Raw genomic sequence first — 15,480 nt, 5'->3', positions numbered from 1 at the left:
ACAATGGGCATAGGGTCAATATGAGTATCTAGATAGACTCATGCATCTGCATTTGTAATCATGAGTGATTTTTTTTTAAAAGAAAAAGATCCAATAAAAAGTGCAGTTTTATGTTAAATCATCAATGTAAATGGATTCTGTGTAGTCTGAAATGCTTCCTTTTACATTTCAGCTTTCATGACAATAACATACCATATATTCATTTGCCCCTTTCTTGTCTCAGGTTTTCCTCTTCAGAGTGTTGAGGATAACTACTATTCAGCCTTTTTTCCCTGTATAAAGCATAAATATAATAGCATGTATCTGCCTTGCTGATTAGAAATGAAACATTAAAGGTTAGGTCATTGTGTGAGATACCATGGCCTAAATGTTCAAACTATAGTGTCTAAAGTTAGGTATCTAAAGAAGAGTTGCCGGACTTGGAGAGTTGTTGAGCTTCCACCAGCATATTGGGAGATGCAGTTTCTCAACACTATTTGAAAATCTCAGCCACTTTTACTTGGGTGCCTGAGTTTAGGCAGGAAAGCTTGTAAGTGTTGGACTGTATTTATTTTCAGGAAATGTTCAGCTGGGACTAAAAGTTTAGAAATAAATGTCTTTGTAGGAGGAAGGAGATTTGTTTATTGTGTCAAAAAATAGGCCTGGGATAGAGAACCTCAAATTATTATTTATAAATCATATTTTACATGGGTAAATATTTTTATATTGCTAGGAACCATCTTTGTGTGAAAAAGAAGGCCCACTTCCAGAGACTCCTGCCAAGACCAATGGATCTGTGGGAGATGTCTCCAGTGACCCAGTTAGTCACCCCATCGAGCAGCCTGATAAATTACCTCAGCAAGGCTTTCGCCGGCGAGCAAACACATTGAGTCACTTGCCTATCGAATACCAGGAATCTTTGGAACCAGTTGAAACATCACCATCTGTTCCACAAAGGAAACTTATGAGGTATCATTCAGTGAGCACAGAGACTCCTCACAGGCGAAAGTAAGACTCATTTTAAAAGCAGGATATTGTTTGATAGATATTTGGGGCAAATTATGGGATGTTCATTGCATATCAGGTATGTTCATTTAGCAAAAGAGAAACGTAATGCTTAGTGTTAGAGCAGTGTGTCATCCGCGTAAAACACGTTATATTCTCTGCTCATTTGGTATTGTTCAAGGAGGGAGACGAAACCTGAAACTTGCAATTCCACAGTAAGTGTCAGAAAGCCATTTTACTACACAAGCATGATATAAGTGGATGATGAGAGATTAATTTGCCTGTGCAACTAATGTGAAATAGTTCTTGCTGGGTGTATCTGAAAGCAGTCTAAATAATAGCTGGTTCTTGTGGTGCCTCTCTATTTCATATTTATGAAGAGGAATCCTGTTTAAAAAATGAAAAAATTCTCTAATCGGTGTCAGAGGACAGACCCTTGTCCAGTTTTAACCAGCCAGTGCAATAAAAGCAATTCTTGATTAAGCTGCAAAGTTTCACTAACAAAAATAAATTTTTAATAGTCTTCTTGCTAATACTCTTCAGATGTCCTCCTTTAAGGGCTTGCTTATACATCCGTGAAATCTCACTAAGCTTTATGGGACTTCCCCTCCACCACCCCTCACCCTCCCTCTCTCTCTGGCTTTTTCCAGTTACTGTGGAAACATTCTTGTCTGTAGACTTCTGTTTCTCTGCCAAAACTGCTGGTTTACACAAGTTAGACAGTAGTAAATCTGTCTCTGTGCTGGCTCACTTTTCCTGCAGAAGGCAGAGTGGTAAAGGTAAATGCTTGAGATAGATGATGACAGTGAAAAAAGAGAATTTTGTTATTTAAAAGGAAACATAACCCGAGTTGCCTTTTTGTCTCTTCTTTGAACCTTTTTGTTCCTTAAATGCTAAATGGCTTTTGTGGTGCAATTTAGCACTTGTTGGTTTAACTTTACAAGTGCCTCCTTAAAACTTTCTACTTGCTTCTGCTTTCTCAGTTCATTCCTATTTTACTGTGGGACTATAGCTAAACGTTGAATATATGTTTAATTTCCTTTGCCATTCCTGTTTTGGTCCCATCCTAGGATGTCAGTGGGAGCAGCTGAGAGCACTTAATCCTCAAAGGATTGGGCCCTTAGTGGTATACTACGGCAAGCTAATAAAAGCAATAAGTACACGATGTTGGGAAAATGGAGCTCTCAGAAAAATTTGTAGGATAAAATTTTCAAAAGAGCCCAAGGGATTTAGGCCCAAATCCCAATAACTTTCAATGAGATTTAGATTAGTAAATTACTTAGATTCCTTTGAAAAATCTTACCCCTGGTTTAGAGGTAGTTTCCACAGTGCATGTAGACACCATCCTGCAAGATGCTGAGCATTTTGGCCCCAATCCAGCGAAGCACTTGAACATGTGTATAAATTTAGGCATGTGCTTAAGTACCCTGCTGAATCAGGGCCTGTAAGCAAACGCTTCTGTAGTTTGCTGGATTAGGTTACAGTGCTCAGTGCCTTACAGATAGAGCTGTAAATCAGAAATTTATGTAATTGTTATCTGGCAGTAGTAGGACATTTTAAAATGAGGCTAGATAAGCAATCTCATTTCATTTTTCTCTGTTTCTGAGATTTGTTCTCTCTCTCTCTTTCTTACCTCATCCCTCCCACATGGCTGGAATCCCACTGTTCAGTTTGAGCACATCTGTTGGCGAGTCTGAAAGCTGTTCTGGTCAATCTTCAGCTCCCTCTCCTCTAGCTCGTCTTAATCCCTCGGCCTCTTCACCCACTTTTTTAAAATATCTAAAGCATAATTCAAGCAGAGAACAATGTGGGCATGTTGCACAAAAGAGGTGAGGATAGCAGCTGTATATAGTTTTGGGAGTGTTTGTTTTATTGTACCATAAACACACACCACTGCATTATCCTCACTCACTATGTGCACAGTGACTGAATAATAATAATAATAATAATAATAAATAATTATTAATACAATCCTACCAGAGGGGATGTGTTTACATGAGGGGAAAATAAACTCCTCTCCTAACGTTTTGTAGTAGTGCATTTTATCATAGGGCACTTGATCTAATTTTTCATTTTGACTGAATGAAATTACTTCAGGTGCTCTCACACACAGATGATATGTTGTGGTCAGTTGCTCTTGTGATGAATCAGAAAGCAGTGCTGGTTAAACTGTGCCTGAGGCTTCGATGTCAAGGACTCTCTCACTCTCTCTGTTTCGCCAGAATTTTTCAGTTTCACTCTCTGCCTTGTTCAAAGTAACACTGATACTGGTCCCTGCTCCTTTGTGGTTGAAAAGGGGAGAGGGAGAAAGTGACTTGCTAAGAGTTGGAAATTTGACCAGGTGAAAAGGGTAATAAAAGTCTGACTTGTGGAGAGTTATTCAGTACCATACAATATCAGGGTTGGAAGGGACCTCAGGAGGTCATTTAGTCCAACCCCCTGCTCAAAGCAGAACCAATCCCCAAATGGCCCCTTCAAGGATTAAACTCACAACCCTGGGTTTAGCAGGCCAATGCTCAAACCACTGAGCTATCACTCCCCCAATATCAAGTGATAGTTTGATATTCTTGTCCTTATAGCCAAAGCATTTGTGGAGAGGAAAATTACAGACAGGGCTATTCACTCTGCCTTTTCACCTTATGGTGAGAAGACCCCTGCTCCCTAAAACTAGAGATGGGTGAAATTTTTTGGATGAATAATTTATTCACCAACAATGCAATTTTAATCAACCTGAAACTGTTTGTGACTTTGATGTGAATTCACTAAATAGTTTCAGTCAAAACATTTTTTCTTTTGGGACTAGGCACCAGTCACAAAACAGAAAGAGATGGGGAAGAGGTGTTGCCATGGCCTCCCTTTATAACTTTTATCACAGTGGCTAGGGCCCGCACTTGGAATATGGGAGACCAGGGTTCAATTCCCCCTTTTGCCTGTTGTGGAAAAGAGATTTGTTCTTGTGTCTCCAACATTGCAGAAGAGCATCCTAGCCATTGGGTTATGGGATATTCTGGTGTGGGGGATCTCAATCTCATGCTGAATCTGTCCCATTGTGTATAAATAATTCATCATTGGAGTAGGGTCATGAACTTGGGTCTCCTACCTTCCCAGCGAGCGTTCTAACCACCAGGCTATAGAATAATTCTTTCTAGCTCAATGACTATTCAAGTGTTTCATACAAAGTGGAACAGCTTCAACAAGAGAGACTTACAGAGGCCCATAAAGAATAACCCACCCCAAGTAGCGTATTTTGGTATGATATCTTAGTTCTTAGCAATGTTACCTTTTAGTTACCACACACCAGATGACTTTATCAGCTTCCATTCCAGTCAGAAATTGTCATTAACTCAGCTGCTTTTGTTAAACCACTACCCATTAATGTTCCTCTGAGTGCTGTAGGAGCTTCATGTAGGTAGTTTAGGAGACAAAGGTTGGGAACAAGAGTTATATTTGCTGAAATGCTTCTAGTGAGATTTGATTGGTGCTTCTACCTGTCACACAAGAGTAACAAACCCAAACAATCAGATGCTGAAAATTCTATTGTTGTGTGGAAGTTACTATGTTAGTAGGCACTTTTGCATAGTCAGCTTATTCAGTTGCTGCTCTCCCTCCCCATACCAGTTACAGAAGTGTCAACTTTTTTCTACCCCCACCCCTCCAAAAATGTAGGACACTGGAACATGTACCTACCAATTTTAGCAGTTGTTTGGCTATAGAATAGCCATGAATTCTTACAGGATTAAATAAATATAGTTGAAACATGGGTGATGAATCCTTGAGCATAGCAGATAATTAATTTGTTAAAGTATATGAATACTGGAGCAGTTAGGTGACCCAAATATGATTTCAGAGTAGAACTTGTCACACAATTTTAGTTTTTACTTTGTTTTCCTTGGTATTCATGCCTAAAAGTATTTTTGTTTTGAAGCTTGCACTGTGTATTTTTTTTTTTATTCTGCATATTTACACTTCCTCATTCTAAACTGCACTTTTCCCAACTGCACTCTCAGCATCTCCTACCGTATTGCCCTACGGAAAAAGCTTCATTCTTCCTCCTCTGTGCCAAATTTCTTAAAATTTCTGGCTCCCGTAGATGAAAATAACACCTCTGACTTTAGGAGCGCAAAAAGGTAGGGTTCTGTCTTTAAGCCTGGAGGTAAAACTGTATCATTCAAAGGATTCTTTGTTTTAATTTTGAGAGCACTTTATGCATTTGTAGAAATTAATAATTTATCATTCACTTGCATGTAATAGATGAAGTAAGCTAAATGAGGATCCCATCAAAGGTCGGGAGGTTACCATGGTTTCTGTTCTATAATGACTATGGATCTGCTGTCCATTTCTGAACCCAGATGTTGTGATAATACAACTTTAATTCCCACTATCTGACTACTCCTGTCCAAAGGGGCATATCCATATTACCAGTTCACCATTAAGAAAATACAGGATACATCCCACACTACATCAATGTTCTCAGGCTGGAATGAGCCTATTGAAATGGTTCCTGGCCTAGAAAATCAATTACTACCAGTGCTCTTTGAAGCTTATTTGTCCCCTTCAGCATTCAACACAAATTCCCACAACACTCTCAATCCATGGTAGCTAAAAAGAAAAATAAAGAATGATTTGAGTTCCTAGAAGAGGTAATAGTGGGATTTTTAAAGGGACAGATATAATTGTTGTTCATTATTTAATTCTGAATTTTAACAAAACGCTCTTTGTGAAGCCTATCAATTAGACCAAAGGAATAGAAGGCCGGTTTCTGGGGACTATTTTTAGCTCTGTGACTGATTTTTATAGTGTGACTTGGAGAAAGTCACTTAACCTCTATGTTACTTATTTTATGTATATGAAAAAGGAGTATGATATGCACCTAATTCACAGGGAGTTGAGAGTTTTAACTGATGTTAATAGAGCTCCTTGAGATTCACTAATTAAAGTCATTAGAGAAATGAAAAGTGCTGTTAACAAATAATGTAAAAGTTTGTTAGTGTGTATATGCACTGTTTTCACCGTTCTGTATGTACACCTGCTACACATTGTGTGTATTTAGGTATTATCACAAAATAAATTGTAAAATGTTGACAATAAGTTAATTAAATCTTGGAAAGCAAACTCTGCACAAAGCCATATGCCCAATCACTAACTTGAGTGATACGTATGACCTTGTGCAGACCTGCAGCAATGGGGTGAATTTCACCCATTTAACACATGGATGCTGACCCAGCATGTGTGGGGGACACAGCCTTCCTTCCTTGATAGCTTTGGTTTTTATGTCCCCTGAAACCTAACACTTCAATGTCATTAGACGACTCTTGTGTCTGTCATAACTTATTCATAAGCCTTTCTGTACTCTGTAATTTTAGTGACTATGAGTCTAAACAAAGCCAGCTGGATGTTGGCAATGACACCCCTGTAAGGACTCGCCGGCATTCATGGAGACAACAGATATTCCTTCGAGTGGCAACTCCACAGAAAGGATGTGATTCTCCCAGCCGACATGATGGTAAGAGCCATATCTGGCTGCACACAAGCAGCCCTAAATGACCGCTGAAGTACTAATCTCCTGTACCTATGTTTGCTAAGTAGGGTGGTGACAATTTAAATAGCTTGAGGAGAACTACCTGTATTAATTTTTGGTTGCTATTTAATCAGCTGCCAGGTGGCTCATTTCCATTGCCGTTTCCCACCCTCTTTTGTGTCATAGCATGGCGTACTCAGCTATGGAGCTTTTATTTTTCAACTCTAGGTTATATCTACAATAGTATCTGTGACTGCATTACACCAGCTAGCTAAAGAAAAGTGGGGGCAGAGGATGGGGCATACCTTGTTATACCTATTTCCTTTAATTAATTCTGTGAAAATAATTGTTTTCTCATTGATGCCTTTTAGTACAGAGTGAGGATCACTATGTATCATCAAAAGAAACTACAGTATCGCTATATATTGGCGTATTGGCCATAGAACTGAGCTCTCAAAGGCAAAATTCACATCTACCTGGTGTAAAGGGATTAGGGTGACCAGATGTCCCGATTTTATAGGGACAGTCCTGATTTTTGGAGCTTTTTCCTACATAGGCACCTATTACCCCCCCACCCCCTGTTCTGATTTTTCACACTTGCTGTCTGGTCACCCTAAAAGGGATGTAACATTTCTGATCACAGTGGAGTTGTATCTGCTTAAAACTGGTCTGAATTTAGTTCTAACTATGTACCCTCAGTCCATAACATTTGCCTTCTTTAAACCTTCATATTAAATAGTGATTTCTTATCTCCCGCCTCTTAATTTTTTCCTTTAATTCCTTTAAGGAATCTCAATCGATTGACTTTTTAAAAAAATAGAATATGGCTGTAGGAAGGGATGAAAATAAAAAACTTTCCCAGAGAGTAGCTAGTGAATTTTTGCCTACCTCTAATTAGGTGGTGTTCATTTCTGTGAATTTCTTAAACCATTTTTAGAAATCTTATAGGGAGTTTACATAAGGCACACCAAGAACAATGAAAAGGGAGTCTTGTCCCCCAAGGCTTTTATTATTTTGGACTAAAAGTTGAACAAGCAAAAATGAAACTGAAGACCATTGCCCATAGAGTCAGGATTTCTGACTTCCAAATGTTAATGCAACATGCAAGAGCAAGAGGAGCCCACAAATAGCATAAAAGGGTTTATATACCTCCTTTGTAATTTTACAGATTTGCTGTATGGTTTTTCTCTAAAGCATCACCCCAAAGCTCACTACTTTCAGTTCCAAGTGCAAAGCACAATTCTTCAACCTGGCCTTCTGTAATAAAAACCTAGTGCTTCATAACAAACAAAGACAAATCCTTACACCTTTTTCCCTGCTGGAAAGAGCAGAGGAATGGGAAAGTCACCGTACATGACAGATACCAGTCACACCACTTAATTCATCGCTCACAAGTGCTCATGGTGAGGGCACAGTATAAGAACTTGAATAGAATAGGGATATAGAGTGCTGCTTAACTTGAGCTATGCAGTGAATCTGCTAAGTTTTGCAAATTTGATGTCCTTGACAAAAATAGTCTTACACGTGATTTCAAAGTTTCTCTTTTTAAAAAAGAAATACCACCTAGATTGCATATTCTGGCTCTTCCTCTGGGGATTGGCTGTGCACTGCAGCTGCAAGATACTGTCTTAACAATCTACAGCTGGATAAACATTGTAGCTGCAGAAATAAGGGAAGCTAAGATGTGAGCAGTAAGTATTAATTAGGGGATCTATTTACATGATTTGGTCACTTTTCTCCCTTTTCTGTGTAAATATATGTGAATTTCTTTCTCTTCCCTCATGTATATATCTATTTATGAATAGAAACCAGAGTGTTAAACTCATTCACTATAGCTTACTATTCACTTTTTCTACTTTGAATTTCTTACTAATGTAAGATATTTACCTTTTGTGCATCTCTCTCTCCCAAGGGTTTATTATGATGGACAGTTAAGACTAGCTTAGTATATACACAACTGCTCTACTTTATCTTGGCTTCTTTTCAAAGAACTTGTTAACTTCAGCAGTAGACAAATTGGTTGAAATATAGTAAAGAACAGAATTATAAGATACAAAGATAAACATGATATGTTGGGAAAGAGTCAACATGGCTTTGGTAAAGGGAAGTCATGCCTCACCAGTCTGCTAGAATTCTTTGAGGATGTCAACAAGCATATGGACAAGAGTGATCCAATTGATAGAGTGTACTTGGATTTTCAGAAAGCCTTTGAAAAGTGCAAACACCAAAGGCTCTTACATAAAGTAAGCAGTACTCCTGGGGGAATTCTGCACCACTGTGCAATGCAGAATTTTGCAGAAATTAATGGTTTTTGCACAGAATTTCCTTTCCCCCACAGAAACAGACTGCAGTGCTGCTGTCACCACTAGGGGGCAGCTGGGTTCTGGGAGGGAGTGGGTTAATGTCTTTGCTGGGGGAGCCGCAGCTGCATTTGGGGAGGGAGGGGAGCTGGTGTCTGGGCTGCGGGGGGGCCCACGGCTAGGCTTGGGGGGAAGGAGGTTTGGGTGTATTGGCTGCGGGGGGCCCTGTGGGTGGACTCTGGGGGAGGGGTTGTTGGTGGCTGCGCTCCCCGCTGGGCTCTTGGATGGGGATGGGTGCAGAGAAACAGGAACTGGGTTGGTCATAGGTGTTTCTTTAACACTCTACTCCTGAGGGAATTCTTGTGTGTGTCTGTGTTGTTAGAGACATACTTGCTGACAGGTGTTTTGAAATAGGGTGACCAGACAGCAAATGTGTAAAATCAGGACGGGGTGGGGGGTAATAGGAGCCAATATAAGAAAAAGACCCAAAAATCGGGACTGTCCCTATAAAATTGGGACATCTGGTCACCCTAGTTTTGAAATAAACAAAATAATTGAAATTGGCTTGATTATGTAGTATTATTTTGACAAATAAAATTTGCAGAATTTTACAATATTGTATGCAAAACTTTTAATTTTTTGATGCAGAATTTTTAATTTTTGGCGAAGAATTCCCCAGGAGTAAAGCAGTCATTGGATAGGAAGGAAGGTCCCCTCATGAATCAGTAATTGAGTACAAGATAAGGAATAAAGATTAGGAGTAATGGACAGTTTTTACAGTGGAGAGAGGTAAATAGTGGTGTCCCCAAAGGATCTGTACTGGCTCCTATGCTGTTCAACATATTCATAAATCATCTGGAAAAAAGGGTAAACAGCCGGGTGGCAAAGTTTGCAGACAGTAACAAATTACTTAAGATAGTTAAGTCCAACACTGACTGCGAAGAGTTACAAAGGGATCTCACAAAACTGAGTTACTGGGCAACGAAATGACAGATGAAATTCAATGTTGATAAATGCAGAGTAATGCACAATGGAAAACATAATCCCAACTCTAAATACAAAACGAGGGGTATAAATTAGCTTTTACCACTCAAGAAAGAGATCTTGGAGTCCTTGTAGATAGTTCTCTGAAAACATCTGCTCAATGTGCAGCTGCAGTCAAAAAAGTTAACAGAGTGTTAGGAACCATTAGAAAAGGGATAGCTAATAAGACAGAAAATATCATAATGCCACTATATAAATGCATAGCACACCCCCATCTTGAATATTATGTGCAGTTCTGATCACCCCATCTCTAAAAAGGATATATTAGAATTGGAAAAAGTACAGGGAAGGGCAATAAAAATGATTAGGGGTATTAAACTGCTTCCAAATGAGGAGAGATTAAAAAAGCCTGGGACTCCTCAGTTTAGAAAAGAGACAAATGAGAAAGGGACCTGATAGAGGTCTATAAAATCATGAGTGATATGGAGAAAGTGAATAAGGAAGTGTTATTTATCACTTCACATAATACAAGAACCAGGGGTCACCCAATGAAATGAATAGGCAGCTGATTTAAAACAAAGAAAAGGAAGTATTTCTTCAAACAGCACACAACGCACTGTGGAACTTGTTGCCAGGGGATGTTGTGAAGGCCAAAAGTATAACTGGGTTTAAAAAAGAATTAGATAAGTTCATTTGAGGATAGGTCCATCAATGGCTATTAGCCAAGATGGTCAGGGATGCAACCCCATGCTCTGGGTGTCCCTAAACCTCTGATTGCCAGAAGCTAGGACTGGATGATGAGGTGGATCACTCGATAATTACCCTGTTCTGTTCATTCCCTCTGAAGCATCTGGCGCCAGCCACTTGTCGGAAGACAGGATACTGGGCTTGATGGACCATTGGTCCAACTCACTATGGCCATTCTTAACGTTCTTATAATATTTTGCACAATTCCTACCAGGATAGTTTTCATGCAATAATGGGGTAATAAACTTTCATGCTTCAGGCTGTAAATTGATTGCAGCTGTTCTGTGACAATGCATTTGATAGGATGCATTCATGGGATGTGGCCAACGGAAAGGTACAGTAGCTGGAATGCTTCTGCACTCTAGGAATAGCTAGTTGCCTTAACAGCCTCATAATCTGGTGTAGTGGAAAAGACAAGCTTGCCCAGACCTGAGAATCAGGTCAGTAGAATTTCAAAAGGATGAAACCAACCATCTTCTATAAAAATTACTCTTAAACATATAGTGTGTAAAAGGTCCTTCCTACAGAAGTTCTAAATCAGCCTGAAGAACTGAATAGAGCACTTTATACTTGCTTTTGTACCAGCTATATGTGGTTTTAAAAAATATTATGGAAAAGACTGAGTTCTCTATTAAACTTCATAGGATAAATTGGGTGTGGGTGTAAATGTCACAAACCATGGAACCTTTCAAGCTTTACATCTCTAGATCAAAAAATAAAAATAGGCAGATCTAGATTGGAGTGACACTTATTTGAGTAGTTTTGTACAAGCAAATGACCCAGTGAAAGACTTGTTAAAATGAATGTTCTGTTGGCTGCTGCTAGATATACTGCCTTGTTAAGTACCTAATAGAACTATAGTAAATAATAATTAACATAAAGTAAGAAGAGCTATTGTTCACAATCACAAGAACAGTCCTGGTGTGTTAGTCTTGTGAAAAATGTGTCCATGAAGCCCTCTTTAATATCCTTTCTTTTTTGGTCATCCAGTCTGAGCAGGAAGGAACATTGCCATGTGACTATTCCCTAGTCACACACCAAAAACAGTCTAAGACATAGTTTGTGGACACAGTCTTTGTAAAGTGTTACAACAGTTTCAAAAAACAAATTAATACAAAACCAAATGTTTTATTATATTATTATTATTATTATTATATTTTGTTTAATAAGAGAGCAAAATACAGTTGAATAAATTTACTGTGAATAGCTGTAATCGTATGAACAGTAGGTGGTGGTGTTTCTCATGCTAGAACTGTTGAGAATTCATATTAAATTTGTATGCTACTGTTTTGTTTTCTCTGTCTTTCTGGTGTTGTGTTCCCAGTGGAAAATGTAGCTTCTGATTTTAGTCCTTTTGTGCATTATGACTTGCTACAGTATTTCTTCTGAGAGCAGAATAATCTGGTTCTTCATTAAATTCTAATCTTTTGTCTGTTTCTAGGGAATGACTAAATCCTCAAAAGAAAAATCACAAACAATCCTTTGAAAATGTTCAAAAACTTTTAGAATTCCTGGATTTGTAAGCTATGCTTCTCTGAGCCCCAACTTGCAGTCAGATTCACACAGACTGTTCTTGCACCTGTATGGAGCCTCATTGATTGTGCTCAGAAACTGTAAATGCAAGGGTCTACTCCTCTGGATCTAATTGCAGGTGTGGGAGCATTAATTTGTTAGTTAGCCCTCTTTCTTAAATGGCTGAAAAGATTAAATCCTGGTGCTGCAGTATATTTTCATAGTTTTATTTCCGGTTTCAATTCTTAATTTAGTACATAATTTTTCAGAATTTATCATAATGGCTACATATTCAAACACTACATCAAAAATTCTTAGTAGAGATTAACATAAAAATAAAATATCAGGTTTAAATAGACGTGTATATAATCTCCTGGAATAAATGGTGGGGAAACAATCCATTTTTTGTACTGAAAGTATCATGCTGGCAGCTGTGAGTGATGTTTTAGTAATAGGAGGGTTAATAAGGTTTTTATGACAGCTCTGTCAGTTTCAGATTCGAGAATGAGTAATGATCTGTTTTGGGATGGGCATTATAGTGGGATATAATATAAGAATTGAACCATAATTTCGGAGAATGAGAAATTCAGTACTGCTTAGCAGTACTCAGAATTTCAGAGAAGGCTTTCAGATGAAACAAAGAGACTACTTTTCCAAAGTAATTATATCGCACTTGGATATCTGACTCCCTGCGTGTAAGAATTACTTCAGTTTTTTCAAAAAATACAAAAAAAAGAAGCATATTAGAAATAAAATCTTTTCATCCGGTTTCCACCTCTGGCAAACTGTAGTCATGCTTGAAATAGACTATATTATAGCATTAATATTACAGCATATTGGTGAACAGCAGGTCCTAAAAAATACTTCAGCTTTATAGTGCTAGAAAAGTCTTGGGGGAATCCTGTTCTCCAAGCTTGCCAGTTTATTTGGTAAGTGGATAAACAAAGACTATTTCAGTTTTATCATTTATGCAAAAAAACATAAAACATTAGCAACTATTTGTAAAAATACTCATAAATTCATTTAGCAACAGTGCATAATGGCAAATACTTTAAGGATTGTATTTTATTTCTCTATTTGATGCACATAACTCAGAAAATTTGAGTCAGTGAATTATTTACTTGAAACTTTCTTCCACCACTGTTTTAACAACCCTTGTTTTCCTGCAGAGAGAACTATTATAGTTTGTTTCTTGGGTTACAATATTTAGAAATCCTAGTTTAAATATGTAGAATGAGGTTTTACTATTACTTAACTATAAGAAGGCTTATCATCTTGTGTTTTGTAGCATTATTTACCACAAAACCTTCCTCAAAGAAAATTTCTTCTCTACCTTAGTCTTACTCAAAATCTGTTTTGGGATATATCTATGCTTAAAATACTACAGCAGCACATCTGCTCAACTGCAGCGCTTCAGTTTAGATGCTACCTACGCCGACAGGAGCGATTCTCCTATCAGCATAGGTAGTCCCCAAGAAGCGGTAGCTAGGTCAATGGAAGAATTCTTCCATCCACATAGCACTGTCTATGTGGGGACTTAGGTCGGCTTAACTAGGGTATGGATTTTTCACAACTCTGAGCAACATGGTTATGGTGACCTAATTTTCTAGTGTAGACCAGGTCTTAGAGTGCTACAGCTGGGCCCATGGGAAAGAAACTTCTAAGGCCCATTTCATTCTACGTTTCCTAATTATAATACTTTGTTTAGAGAACATGAAGTATATGTAACTGTTTTGTTCAGCTTTGAACTCGGTGGAAAATATTGCAACTCCGCAGAAGGCTAATCAGAGAGGTTTATTTTCTAGATCCCACTCTTATGATAATTAGTTGCTCCAGGCATGAGTCGGGGGTTAGCAGGCCTCCTGCAGACACACCCTCTGCCTGGTGCCTTAAATTTGATGGGTCCAATTCATTAACATACTTTGGAATGTACCTCCTCTTTTGGAGCCCATGTAGTGTATTGTCTTTTCAAAGGAGACAGATCTTTTTGAAATAGCTTTAGTCTCGAAACTCAGAATAGTTAAGCTGAGAGCTGACATTGGAACAAAAGAGTTTAGAGTTTGAAATATCTACTCTCACAAAAAGCTTGAGAGACAAGGTAGGCGAGGTAATATCTTTTATTGGACCAACTTCTGTTGCTGACACAGAGAAGCTTTTGAGCTTATAGACAGCTCTTCTTCGGTTTTCTTCCCTTCAGACACATACTTGTTGATAGCTTTCATGTGCCCACATTGACCTGCTGGGCAGGATTATGGGTGTAGACTTTGCCACTTGTAATCCACTGGGATCTGACAGCTGGTGTGCCCATTGAAATGCCTGGGTTTTAATTTGTGAAGTCTTAAATCACCTCATTTGCTTATGTTATTTGTAAGCAGAATATAGTATTGCTTTGGCAGAATATAGCAAGTTCTTGGCTAAAAAACAAACAAAAAAAAAACAAAACAATTTCCCAGTGCTGATATTTAAACAGCTATCTTAAAATATACAGTTTTTCAAAAGCTCCTAATTTAGCTATTCAGTTGTCTTCCTCCTCCGCCCTTAGAACAGTGTATGAGACTAAAGGAATTTGTTACTTAATGTGGTTCCAGTTTTTGACTCTACTGGAAGCAAAAGGACTCTGACTATTTTAGCTATATGTGCTTTATAGCATCCGTTGAAGACTTAAAAACTCCAGACATGTATGTAAAATAATGCAAAATGCTGTACTTGTACATCTACAATTATAGCAGTAGATGCAGTTTCTCTTTGATTTTGTATTACTAGCTGAATAGCATGCAGCATTGCCTCATGTTGTGATCATGTCTGAAATAAACTGTTGAAATACATGCATGCAAACATTCGGGAAGAGTTAAGGTTATTGTGAAATCCACTTCTTTGCGCAATTTAAAATGAGGGGTTGCAAAGAATTTCCTATTTTAAAAAAATTATTTTGAAGTGGGAGAAGTGCAGCAAGAGAAAGTATGAATATTCTAGTGCACAAAAGGGAAAACTCCTTGGAATTGTCCTCTCTGAGTTCAGACCAAGGCATATCTTGCTTAGCTTATAAACTCTGAAAAGGTCACATGTCCATGGGGATATGGCTGTAAGATAGCAATTCTTTTTTTCTGGTTTTGTTTTCATGGACACCCGAGAGGGCAAGTTTGATAGGAGCAGGAATCAAAACGTCAGATTATAGAGCCTTGTACCAATTCTGTAGTCTGTAACAGGCTTACCAATGTAACACTTAACATTCTAAGTTAAATTTCCTCCCCCTAATATTCTTTAAAACAAATAACAACAAAATCCTCTTTTCTACCTAAAATGTTGTGGTCTCTAACTGGATACACATCTTATTCTGGATATTTGAGGTTAATTGAACTATGTGGTTCTGAGATAATTTTTTAAAATAGGCTTTTTGGTAAAATCATATTTAAAAAATGAGATTGTGTGACCAAG

The 15,480-nt window shown here is 38.1% G+C and overlaps 1 protein-coding gene across 28 annotated transcripts in view; it reads left to right on the top strand.

Moving 5' to 3' along the window:
- TBC1D1 (TBC1 domain family member 1) overlaps positions 1-15,480 on the top strand; it is a 177,663-nt gene that overhangs the window by 112,225 nt on the left and 49,958 nt on the right. For 13 of the 28 annotated variants that reach the window (XR_006172851.2, XR_010601517.1, XM_008169957.4 and 10 more), the window contains 4 exons: positions 713-987; positions 2,655-2,813; positions 4,992-5,111; positions 6,348-6,487. Coding sequence is in view for 23 of the 28 variants with exons in the window: in XM_008169957.4 (XP_008168179.2) it covers positions 713-987; positions 2,655-2,813; positions 4,992-5,111; positions 6,348-6,487 (694 nt within the window). In the remaining 5 variants the exon portion in view is untranslated. The remainder of the gene's footprint in view (positions 1-712; positions 988-2,654; positions 2,814-4,991; positions 5,112-6,347; positions 6,488-15,480) is intronic. The other 15 variants (XR_010601515.1, XR_010601516.1, XM_065596984.1 and 12 more) reach the window with 4 other exon arrangements.

This window comes from Chrysemys picta, chromosome 5, assembly GCF_011386835.1.
Source record: "Chrysemys picta bellii isolate R12L10 chromosome 5, ASM1138683v2, whole genome shotgun sequence".
In the NCBI taxonomy this organism is placed as follows: Eukaryota; Metazoa; Chordata; order Testudines; family Emydidae; genus Chrysemys; species Chrysemys picta.
The sequence above is the reverse complement of the archived record's forward strand: the minus strand, read 5'-3'. Positions and strand labels throughout refer to the sequence as shown.